At 33.8% G+C, this 12,703-nt stretch overlaps 2 protein-coding genes across 2 annotated transcripts; both read right to left on the reverse strand.

Moving 5' to 3' along the window:
* Positions 1-320: 320 nt before the first annotated feature.
* Positions 321-4,823, reverse strand: LOC104212557 (uncharacterized). The gene is made up of 9 exons (XM_009761862.2): positions 4,586-4,823; positions 4,318-4,480; positions 3,681-3,791; positions 3,394-3,528; positions 2,496-2,600; positions 2,105-2,274; positions 1,759-1,858; positions 1,205-1,458; positions 321-923 (listed from the first exon to the last, which is right to left on the reverse strand). The coding sequence occupies exons 1-8, from the start codon at positions 4,675-4,677 to the stop codon at positions 1,213-1,215; spliced, it is 1,122 nt and encodes a 373-aa protein (XP_009760164.1). The 5' UTR covers positions 4,678-4,823; the 3' UTR covers positions 321-923; positions 1,205-1,212.
* Positions 4,824-7,472: 2,649 nt separating this feature from the next.
* Positions 7,473-8,062, reverse strand: LOC104212567 (uncharacterized). The gene has a single exon (XM_009761870.2). It carries the CDS (start codon positions 7,960-7,962, stop codon positions 7,642-7,644), a length of 321 nt encoding a protein of 106 aa, XP_009760172.1. The 5' UTR covers positions 7,963-8,062; the 3' UTR covers positions 7,473-7,641.
* Positions 8,063-12,703: the final 4,641 nt, after the last annotated feature.

Raw genomic sequence — 12,703 nt, forward strand, 5'->3', positions numbered from 1 at the left:
TTGATAAGATTTTAGCTGTGGACTTGAAGGACGTAGCTCAAGATACTGTTTTTAGTTGCATTTTGGGAACATTGATTAATGAGGCACCAAAGATTGACTACAACATGGACCCATGTTCATTTTGGATTCTTCTGTTCGGAATTATTGAATTCATCTTTGGTTAATGAAGTCTGAAGGAAGACTGCATACAGCATTATCTTTGCATATACCACTTTCTTTGTAGTTCCCACTTTCAGTCGCCCCTAATGCCGAAGTTAAGTTCAGATCTGTGATATCGACCTCAACCCTTGCGGAAAGAAAAAGAGAAAGAAAAGTCGACATGAACAGCAAAGGCAATTGTTCAATTAGTGAGGAATCCTGTTGCACTTCTTTAACAAAATGCAATATATAAGTAAATAAAAGTTAGATGACTTTCACTGTTTCACATAATATATAAAAGTTAAATTCTCTTCCCAACTCCTTAATTGAAATTATGAACCGAGGTTCCTCCAAAACCTAAACCAAGAAAGGCATGGTTGTGATCATGCTAATATGCAGCTTGCGAAGATTAGGTGAGGACCTTGAGCGAACAACTGAATACAGAGATCTCAGATCATATGTGCAGGCCAAAACTAGCTTATGATGTCTTCTGATTCAGGTTCGTACAAAATATTTTAGTGCTCACATCTCTTTGAACATATTCTTGTACACGTCTGCCTCTTCACTGCAATTTCTAATAAAAAAGTTTCTATGGCAAAACAAAAGAAACATTAGAAAGACAGCTTGTTATGTGTCGTATACATCTTCCTCGAGCCTGAGATGGGCCGTTCACATCTCCCCTTCAACTAATAGCAGGGACCAACGTCAACTTGCGGTCAAGACTGAAAGCTACATATATCCTGTAGATAGAGCTGCTATTCGTCTCTCCTTTTAACATAGAATTTCTGAGAAATAGAGTTAAACGAACCTTCAGAAATAAGTCGTACAGATAGTACTTTGGTCATGGTTAGATTCTGCATGCATCACTACTGTACATGGGTGATGAATGCCTTATCCAGTTTTCTTTTTATAAAAAAAAATACTGATAAAAAATAAAAAGAAGAAAGAAACAGACTTCTTTTACAACTGAATTTGGTATCACATTTCTGTGAATATTAAGCCCTGATCAAGTGGTTCCTGATTGAAAGTTCAATCTAATTTAGGAACAGCCAAACATAAAAGGTACCTTTAACTCTACTGCTTATGGAGATCCTCAATGTCTGTTAGAGGAGCTGCACTGCTGATGGAGCGCTTATCTGGTAGATTAACCACCAATTGACCACAGGCACCGCTTATATCTCGGCCCATTTCCTTGCGAACAGTTGTGCGAATATCATAGGTATCCCTCAATATTTTCTGAAACGTGGTGACTTTCTGATTGGTACTGGTACTGAAATGACTTAATGATCCAATTGGATTAAAAGGTATGAGATTCACAACCTGTGAGAATATTTTGATGTCAATGCAAAGCGATTGTTACCAAATTTTTTGCGACTAAAAGACGAAATGAACTGTTTAGCTATATAGGTGTTAGCCCCCCACTGTCTGATCGATCAATATAGTCTCCCCCCTCCCCCTCCCCCCCCCCCCATTTTTTTCCTTTTTCTTTTCCCACCAACTAATGGTTTTGTTTGGAATGCATCCACTGATACAGCTCAAGTGCGTTAAGCATAAATTAACCCACATACATACTCACATCCCACCATTAGGCATAATCTATATAATATTCTTAAAACTCACCACTTGAAATGCTTCTAGCAATTTCCCGAGCTGATGCGCGTGCTTCTCCTCATCATTTACTCCATCAAGCATTATGTATTCAATAAAGATCTTTTGCTGGCTACAAAGAAGGCAGATAAGATCTCTCAGCAACTTGCCAAAGCTACCAAATTGGTTATCATGGACATTAAAGATAATTTATGTGCCTTAATTTATGCCACTCTTTCCATCTTGGAACAGTCCAAAAATGTATGATACATAAATTAAACTAAAATCTTAATCTCCATGCAACTCAAATGGCATAATATAAAATGCGAAGGAGGGAGTGAATGCTACTGAAATATAACAGGGCAATTGCAGACAACACCTTTTCTTTTGATATTCCTGCAGTGCATTCATGAGTCTTTCCAAAGGAAAAGCTCTTGCTGCAGGCATTATCTGACAACGGATTTCTTGGACTGGTGCATGCAAAGAGACAGCCAGGTTCACATTTGGGACGTCATTGTGGAGCTTGGTGATGGCATGAATTATCCCGACCTACAAAACATTTAATTGGTTATATTGATGTTCATGTGATCTATAAAAGAATGCAACTAAACAGCTAATTATGAGAAAGTGATTTCCTGACATGGGGAAATTGATTACAAAAAGTACCAGAACAAGTATATAAAAGTGAGTGTGCCTCAAGAAGTCAAGGTGAGAAACCATACAACAACGTTGTAACTTGAGAGGAAAAGACATCACAGGGTCATTCATACCGTTGAGACTGTAATTCTCCTAGGAGAGAGCTGAAATGGAAATGCTGTCATGACTCGTATGGCATCCACCAGGGCAGAGTAGTTATTCAATGGTTCCCCCATTCCCTGTCCACCAGTTGGATGATAATGCAACCAAAATGAAGACTCACGAATGTGTAGAGTCGAAACAAATTAAAAAATAAATGACAGAAAACACTTATAGTGAACCAAGAAAGTCAAAAAACATGAAGAGATCCAAAATTCTTAGTCATTTTGACTGGATGATTTCAAATTTGAAAATCTATCTAGATATTCCCATAAAAAACACAAGCATTAGGCAGCTACCAGTAAAAAACTACTATCGTCTGTACTTCAAGTGCCTCAATGTTTATTTAGATGACAAACTGTTAACTTCATTTATTTGTTTACCTATTTATTTGATATGGATGGCTTTTTAAATTTTTTGGACAAGAAAAGAGAAAATGACAAAAAGGATATAGCTTCTTAGTAATAGAAGAATGTCTCTGTAGTTGCATCATTATCAAGTAACCTCAACAAGAAAGCTCAATACAGCAACTGAAGCACAAGCATGACCCATACAGCTGAACTAACCCATAAATGGACACAACTTTGGTGCCTTGAGTGCCCACCATCCCGTTCCTAACAACCATACTAAAGATGCATAGACCAAAAACTGTTACATTATTCTAAATTCTGTCTTTTCTTCTTAATCATGGATGTCATAAAGTTGCAGAGAACGGAGTGAAACTGAGAAGAGAGAGACAGGGTTTCACGTTGTGATAGAGCAAAATGAATAGCGGCACTTAGAACCCACTTCCCTCAAATCCTAGATCCACCATTGAGTAAACAACAGCTATTATGGAGAAAACCAATTCTGCAGAAAGGGGAAAAGAAATACCATGAAAACAATATTACGGATGGTTGATAAACGAGAGGCATGGACCAATTGTTCAACTATCTCTCCAGAAGACAGGTTACTTTTGAACCCCATGCTTCCGGTAGCACAGAATGTGCAGCCCATTTTGCATCCAACCTATAAGAAAAGAGTGTCTGGTCAACATAAAACGGCTTTCTAAGAGAACAAAACATAAAATACTTAGGCATGCCAAAAGGAAAACATAACTTGCACCTAACAAGCAACAAGCCTTTTACTAATAAATAAATAGAGCTAACGAAATGACATGCCTGAGACGATATGCACAAGGTTGATCTTGGTCCTCCAGGACGAGGCTTTCCATTATATTTCCCCAAGCGCGTGTCGTATCTCATAACCACAGACTCCACAAATGCTCCATTCTAGCATTTAACAATGTCAATAGGATATTTTATCAGAAAATTGATGTCAATGTGATATGCTTGTAAAGCCAGAGTTTTATGTATAGATACTATAAACGCCCTTTTTCTTAACAAGTGGATAAAATCAGAAATATTTAAATCACAAAAAAGAGCACACCAACGCCTCACACCTTCTAACAAGTAGTATTAGAACAATAGTAAAAAATCAAATTACATAGTACTATTCTCATCTTTGCGGGAGGGGGTATTACAAAGGATTAGTTTTTGGTTTATTTCCAAATAAACGGGTCAATAAAACAAGGTTATGTCCTCTTTGGTGGATAGAGTTGCTCGGTACTTTGTTGGGATTAGTCAATGTGCGTCCAAGCTGACCCCGAGACCACCATGATAAATTAAAGGTTATGCCCTCTTTGGTGCTTTTGTCAATGAATTGCCTTTTCTCTTACAATATATTTTGAGCGTGAAATATGAATTTGACAAAACTTATTAAAAATGATTGCGGGCTAGGTCAGCTAAAAAGTAAAACCTGGAGCTTGATGAGGAGCTTGGTGGTGACACCGTCGTTGGACTCCAAGACAGAGTGGACAACAGAAGTTGTAGTTCTGAACTTGGAACGAAGCAAAGTGTAAGCCGAGGAGGGCAAAGATGGAATATCTTCCCAATCGCAATCTGGGTCCTGTATCACATACCTATTCATGTGTATAATCATGAGCAAAACAAAACAAAACAGAAAAAATTATAACTTTTGTGTTATTAATAATAAGACACATAAAGGAAGAGACGGATAAACTTACTTCCAAATAAGAGGTATGAAGCGAGTGTTGATACTGGCCTTGTCGAATTCAGCCCTGATTACTGAAGCATCGAACACTGATTTTAGTGCCATTGCATTCCTGCACTTGACCTTACCAGTAGTAGAAAAGAAGCTATTCTTTCCTTCAATTCAATTGGGGGACAAGGGCAATGAACGATCTGCTAACGGCGGCGTTTGCCATCGGCAGAAAGACTATGGTTTTGCTTAAATGCCATGTCATCCCCTTAATGTTTGAATTTTGACATATAAACCTATTAAGTTTTGGATAGGACATTAAAACACCCTAAGACTTGTTCCAAATTACTGATTACACCCTTTGGGAATTTGTGATGTGTAATTCCACCTTTAAAAAAAACTTACTTCTTCAATTTCCTTCCTTTAATTTTCACCCTTTCAGAATTTGAATCTCTCAAGTTCTTCATACTTTTCAGTTTTTTCAACCAAAAAAGTTAGGGCTTTTGCAAATGCGATAATTATCAAGCCAAATATATTAGTTTGACACTCCATGATATACTTTTTCCCCAAAACTTTCGTCCATATTTTGATTGCCCTGAAACAAAGTTGCATAGAGAAGAGAGAACAAATACTAAATTTTGATTGCATTAATTGATGCTCTAATCCTGAGATAGATTGACATAGGGGGTGTCAATCGATATTTGAAAATCGACTAAACCGACAAAACCGAACCAATTTTTAGATTTCTTTAAAGAAATCGTATGTTTTTATATAAATCTATAACCATACCGATAATTAGAGTAGATCGAACCGTACCGAATAAATTTTACATGTGAAAAATTTATTTATATAGTAAGTTTAAAACTAATAAAGCATTAAATTTTTCATTGGGCCTTGGAATTATGAAAATTGTTACAAGCCAATAAGTAATTAAACTCAAAATACTAATTCCTAAAACCTATTATGCTACTTATACTTAAACTAAGCTATTTCAAGTATCTTTATTAGCAAGACACAAAGTATTCTAGCGATTATGAGTAGCAAACTACAATGTATTGAATATGTTTCTTTCCATATAATTTAGATTTATCGTTTTGTATATTTATGTAGACTTTATTCTTGAGTCCCAACTTGATTAATAACTTTCCACTCGTGTGATTTATATTTTTTTGTTTTTACTTGGTTTCTTTTACGTTGCTATCGAATAGTTGTGTATCTATACTCTAGTCATCTTTCATGTTTTTTAATTCATTATCCTTTAAACAATAAAAATGTCTAGAGACTTCTGTTAAGTCCTATAAAGAACGTATGTTATTGTATTCTACTTTTAATGGTGAATTTTACATGATATTTAAAAAAAACACCAACTAATGTTTCTCAAGGAACAGCAGCCACGAGAGATCACAAATAGAGAAAATATGAAATTAAGTATTTGTATATTTCTTTTTTCCACGTTACCAATGAAGCATATACTGATTATAGTTTTTGTTCAACAAATAGTGAAATCACAGGGCTGATATACATCTGTAATGTTTTTACTATTTATGGATTAATTGTACCTTAAACTATGAGAGAAAGCAATCATGTTTCCTATGTTTAACAAAATTAACAATTAAAAAAGAATCTATTATTGCTCGCTTCAGTGCCAATTCAATATATTGAAGGCAATAATAAAAAAAAATGACTTTTTAAGTACAAAATTAGAAAAACACTTGAATAAAGAATGGCATATCAGAGAGAATAAAAGTAAACGGATAGAGCATAAATTAAAATTTATAAAAGTTCTTAGTGTATTAAGAAACTATTGAAAACTGAGCATGAATATCTTTAATGACGTTAGACAAGGAACCAAGAGAAGCTGCAAACCATCGATAAAGAACAATTGATAACTTAGCTTTTGCTAACTCAAAATTAAAGCTTAGTTTAGGAAAATAACTTAGTTTACTATTTTGTCGAATGTAAAATCTTTTTTAAAGGGTAAAAAAGGCGAACGATATTTTAATAAGGGTATTCATACTTTTAATATAGTATAGATTACTAAAGCTTGAGTCTTAAGTTATTACTGAAATTTGTAACTTTTAAGCAAGGTTTTAATTTATTTTGGAAGTATGTCAATGTATATTTAGTAAAGTTAGAGATTACTTTCTCAAATATATCCCTCATTTGTTAAGAAAATAATTGACATATCAACCTGTTAAAGGAATAGATTTTGAGAAGCAATTTCAACTTTGGTAAGAAATCTTATCTTAAGAATGGACTAATGGCACGAAGGAATCATGAAATTTATTTTTTCGTTTCTTAATTTTGCACACATCCAACCCTTTTGTTAGATTGTTATACCGTCATACTTCAATAAAATAAATTTTTTAGAAAAAAATCTGCTCACTGTGTAATAACCCGCAAATCACACAGGAGATATAAACTGTTTTAGGCGACGAGCTCTGACAGAGAAGACTGCTAGTAAAAGGAATCGATTCCAGGTTTGTGGAAAACCACTCATCCAACCAACTCAACCGAACCTTAATTAGGATGACGGGTCTCAATAAAATAAATTAATCATTGCTTTTTGTAAGAGATTCCAAATTATGAATCATTTAAAATATTGGAGGCTGGACTTTAATGGCTACAATTTTCCTTCAAAAATGATGGCCAAATTCTTTCTACATCCTAATTACTAGTATTATATTTTTTAAGTTAAGAAATTTTTCACTTACGGAACCTCTCGCTCGTTAGTTTATTTTACAACATTTCGTTTTCCAACAATACGGAGTCACCACAATGTGGTATCTTGATAAAACACCCAACTCTATTATGGAGTCTCAATTGAAGTAGCAAAAGAAATGATACGAGCTGCATAAGATAAAGAAAAAAGAAAGAATTGTTAACTAGGATAGACCTAAAAGATCATTAAATAACATAAAAAGCACACAAGTTTATATATTCAAACAACAGTATGTATTACAAAAGAATCAAACAAATATTGCACATGTACACTTAATCATCTTGTCTAGATTTTAAAGAAAGAACACAACAAAGTACAAATTATTCATCAGTATTTTTTTTTAAACGTAATCTGTAGCATCAGAATTTCCTATGGCGGAGATTATCAACTGTAGTAGTTCCTTGTAAATTGCTCGTAGTAGTCAATCTGTTCGAAACAGGAGAAACCAGAGAAGAAGCTCTGTAATTGAAGCTTTTAGGCTGGGACAGCTCCAAGAAATCAACGCTAACCGGAGGCTGAAACTCTGATCGAGTTCTCCGATGAGAAGAGCCCTCTATAGAGTCAGCTCCGACGAGCATGTGGTAGCTCCGGTTAGAGGTATCGGAGAGACACCGGAAAGTATTGTGGTGAGGCTTCTGTTTCTTCATGGCGTGAAGGAGAAATGGGATTAGACCTTCCATAAGGATAAATATAGTAGCTTTTCTTCTTTTGAATGGGTGAGTTTTGGATGTTGTTTAACTCAATAAGTTTTGATGTAAGAAATGGGAATGGCTGACATGTATTTATAGTGGAGAAAGTCTGCAGGAGGAGGTTTCATGGATATGGATAAGAATAGTCAGCAAGGTTGATTAATGCAAAATTGTCAAAAGTGATTCAATAGAATGATATTATTAAGTATAACCGTTGAAGAAAATACTTAGATTGTATAACAGGGAAAGGTCACTAATATAATCTGTGGGCAAGCAGAATCAAATTGAAAAAGACTGTATCAATAACGCGTAGCAGACAGTTGGAATCCACTAATTTTCAAGTCTTGATGACATTCCTTTTCATTCAACGTGCCTAATTAACTCCTTTCAATTTCTATGCTTTGACTGAGGCACAGAACAAGTTGAACGCAGAACATACCTTCACTGGTTATAATTCTGTTGAGGTACAACCAATTCATCACTAGTTTCAACTTTTCAAGCTTGAATTTCTTTATCCTTTACACAGCAACTGGCAAGTTTCTTATAATCAAGGTAAAATTCGTGTTTTAATCATTACTAGGCATGTGTTAAATGTTTAACCGATGTTTATGTAATTCGTCCAAAATTTAACAGGTTAGGTGAGAGATATTTAAAGGGCAAATAACAATGAGTTGGATGCAAATTGAATCATTATTAAAGATTTTATTGAATGGGTGAAAAGTATTCCAACATATTGATTTCCAACCAGTAGGTTAAAGGCCGTTAAGTTACTTATCTACCCTTAAAAAAGAAGAAGTGACATAATCTTAAAGGGAACGAGGGACAATCTTTCTTTGGTCAAGTTGTAATTAACGAAAATTTGTTTGAGAAATGATTTTGAGTTGAACGACGGTAAAGCCGTGAGCAATAGATCATGTGATCGAGTCGTGAAATCATCTACTAATACTTGCATTGGAATATATTACGGTGTAACTTTGTTGTATTTCACTTAGCAAACGGAGGCAAACCATATGGAGAGTCTAGGGCCGGCTTTAATGTATTATCTAATAAGACTTGTGTCTTATGCCCCCAAATTTGGGGGCCTCATTTTTAAAAAATAATCGGTTTATAGATATTTAAAAAATTAATATTTAATATTTTTAATACAAAAGTAGTTTTTTTCATATAAGTGATCTTTTTTTTTAGATATATAAATAAAGTAACTATTTGGCTTACTTAAAAATGAGTAAAGTAATTATTTTTCCTAACATGTGAAGTGGAATTAAATTAACAAGTAAATCATTGATGTTGTCATAGATCAACTAAGATGTTTGATTTCTTTTAAAAAAATAGAGCAGAAGGATTTACAACTGCTATGATTTCAGTTAATAAATTTTCATTTGAGATAAATATTTAAACTGAGTTTCATGAATTGTAATAAACGTGTAAATTATAGAACTAAGTAATTTGATGGGAATCTTGAAATAAAATTGTAGGCATATAAATTTTATTTAAATTAAATCCATAAAATAATTTGGACTATATTTTAAATTCAAGATATATTGGTCCAAATAAATATTATGGGCTAATATATAAATGAATTAATTATATAGGTCCAACATTTATGGATTAAATAAATAAGTCTTAATCTATTGGGCTAAAGTGATGAGCCCACTTAATTAAGCCCAAAATATTATCTTCCTAGAGGCCCAGTTTGGTGCCATATGTCAAATGACGTGGCGCGCCAAGTCAAACGAAAGAGCCAATAGGATCGTGCCATGTGTCAAAAGGACAAGGCATGCCCAGTCACACTAAAAGTCCAATGAAATCGCGCCACATGTGCAAGTGACATATTCTGGCCAATCAAATGCGCCATGTCACACTTCAATTTGATTGGTCGGAAAGAGTTTGTTCTTATCACAATTCTTCCCTTCCACAACTATAAATAGGGGTCTTCATAACTCAGAAAAAATACCAGAAGTTATAACAAGAAGCAAGAGAGAGCTCGTGGATCAAACGCCGCAAATTTCTCTACAAGTTTCAAGCTTCAAGCAATCAAGTTCAAGTTCAAGCTCAAGAACGAAGAACAATTCAAGTATTCAAGATCAAGAACGAAATCAAATCAAATACAAGGCGTTCAAGATCAAGGCTACTTGTTTGTGATAAAATTCGTGGCAACAATCAAAGTGTTCGTGACGGATAAATCAAATTACAATTCAAGATCAAGCTCAAAGGCCCTTGAATTTATACTAGAAAAGTAGAATCAGAGGAATCATAGAGATTTTAACACTCAAATATTTGAAATAAAATACTATGATTGTTGCGATATTTTTCGGTCTTGATTTTATTTTCTCGACGCAAATTTATTGTCTACAAAAATCACAAAGTCTCTTGAAGAATCTTTGAGAGTTGATGAAGTCATTTTTTCACTTCAAAACAGATTTAAACGATTTAAAATATTGTTGGATCATATTTAATGGTAAAAGATTGAGATACTTAGATGGCGAGAAACTAAAAAAATATTCCTGAATCTCTAAATAGTCACTCTAAATCTAATATTGATAATTTAGCCTTATTTTTTGCACTAAAAGTGTTAAATAAAATAATACAAGTAGAAGTTACTGCTCTAATCAATATACTCACTCAAATAAAAAGATTGGATTCTTTCCAAATGCTTATATTACTTATCGACTAATGTTAACAGTTCCTACATAACAGTTGTCTCAACGGAATAAAATTTTCAAACTAAAATAAAAAAATCTTAGCTAAGATCAACAATGTCACAAGAAAAATTAAATGAGTTGGCTATATTATTAGAAGATATCAGTTATACAAAAATTATTAACAACTTTGTATCTCAAAAGGCTAGCTGAATAGACTTCGTCAAATAAAAATATACATTAGTATAACTTTTAGAACAAAGATTTAGATCTCACGTTAAACTTTAGTTTTAGGCCACATTTGTACTTAGAGGTGCCTGATAGAGACATGTCCCTTGCATTAATCTTCGCAAATAACCTTATGATGCCAAATTTTATGGTCCCCAATGTTTGGTTGAAATCATGATGAACTAGTCTTTATTTCTTTGATTGTGTCAATTTCCTCCTTGAATTATGACATTGCAGAAGATGGTGACGGGCAGCAACTTTGTTTTATTACCCCCCCCCCTCTCTATACATATATACATTTTTGAGAGAAAAAGATTATGTTTTCTTCTACTTACTCCTAAACATATACGTGGATTTATACGTGTAGCTCTGATATCTAGTTTGGGATAATATCTCAAATCATTTGGCACAATTACACTATTTTATACAATTTTAAATTTTTTAAATATGCGATGTTATTCATTTGATTAACCTTTTAATCACCACTTTGATTTTTGTTCCTACTGTAATATATAGAAACGAAAGTAAATTCAAATTCCGTATACAGACAAAAGATAGTCATATGGCTTTTTGGGTCATGTAAAACATGGGACTCCCATGTTCATCGCTAAAAGGAGACAAATTAAATATCCTAGACAATTTATAAGACCCGACCTATTTCAGAATACTTATACATCTTTTCTAGACAAAATCTTCGACCAGTGATAAGAAACGCATGTAATATGTGTAAGCAGAAATTGCCTTAATTCATGCATTGACCGGACATTTTTCAACACAACTCCGCCAGTATGGGTTTGGTTCATATTGTCGGACCTTTGCATTTATACCCGATTTTAGAGTCACAATTGAACCTATATTCATTTTGCAAAAAAAATTTGCAAGCCTACGCACCCACTTTACGATCAACTTCAAACATATTGGATATGAAATTAAAAAAAAGTTAGTTTGAAGTGAAAAAATTGCACTTCAGATGTACTTAGGCCAAATAGGTTTAAAGTGCAACCAATAGTTTCATGCAGTACTTATGGTCGTCTGAAGTAAAAAAGTTGCACTTCAGATGCTCTTAAGGCCAAAAGGTCTGAAGTGCAACAAATGTTTTCCTACACTTAAGGCCAATAAATCTGAAATGAAAAATTGCACTTCAGATGCACTTAAGGCTAAATAGGTCTGAAGTGTACGCAATGGTTTCATGCACTTAAGACCAATAAGTTTGAAGTGAAAAATTGCACTTTAGATGCACTTAAGGTCAAAAGGTCTGAAGTGCAACAAATGTTTTCCTATTCTTAAGGCCAATAAGTCTGAAGTGAAAAATTGCACTTTAAATGCACTTAAAGCCAAAAAGTCTAAAGTGCAACAAATGTTTTCATGCATTTAAGGTCAAATAGGCCTGAAGTGCAAATTGCCGAGAAACAGAAATTTATTCTTCGAATTTTAACAATTCAATATTCAATTTAATACCTAAATCTACTCCAAATGAGTTCAAATTTGAATATAACCTCCAAATATTATAAAAAACAAACCCAAATCATCAACTTGTCAAAACAATAATAAATCTAACGAACCCATTTTGTAATTAAAAAAAAGAACAAGTAGAAACCTTAAGCAATAGTAAAAAATAAAGCGCCACAACAGCTCACCATTGTAAAAATATCATAAACCACCTTAAAATATGTTCATAAACACCATATAAGATCACAGTTACCCGAAGCAACAAAAGAAGAAGAAGGAGGAGGAGGAGGAGAAAAAGGTCTGAAGTTAAGTTGTTTAAAAAGTGGGTACAAGTTAAAAAAAAATTAAAAAGAGGGTACATATTAAATGGAAGCGACCAAATAGGGCGCCAGTACAATTTTTGCTAGCCCACTGAT

The sequence above is a fragment of the Nicotiana sylvestris genome, chromosome 1, assembly GCF_000393655.2.
Source record: "Nicotiana sylvestris chromosome 1, ASM39365v2, whole genome shotgun sequence".
NCBI lineage: Eukaryota > Viridiplantae > Streptophyta > Magnoliopsida > Solanales > Solanaceae > Nicotiana > Nicotiana sylvestris.

Coding starts and splice junctions, on each gene's coding strand:
- LOC104212567 (XM_009761870.2), bottom strand. CDS start 7,962: ATGGAAGGTCTAATCCCATTTCTCCTTCACGCCATGAAGAAACAGAAG.
- LOC104212557 (XM_009761862.2), bottom strand. CDS start 4,677: ATGGCACTAAAATCAGTGTTCGATGCTTCAGTAATCAGGGCTGAATTC. Junction 3,792..4,317: donor AGCTCCTCATCAAGCTCCAG/GTTTTACTTTTT, acceptor GTTAAATGCTAG/AATGGAGCATTTGTGGAGTC. Junction 1,459..1,758: donor TGCTAGAAGCATTTCAAGTG/GTGAGTTTTAAG, acceptor ATATTCTCACAG/GTTGTGAATCTCATACCTTT.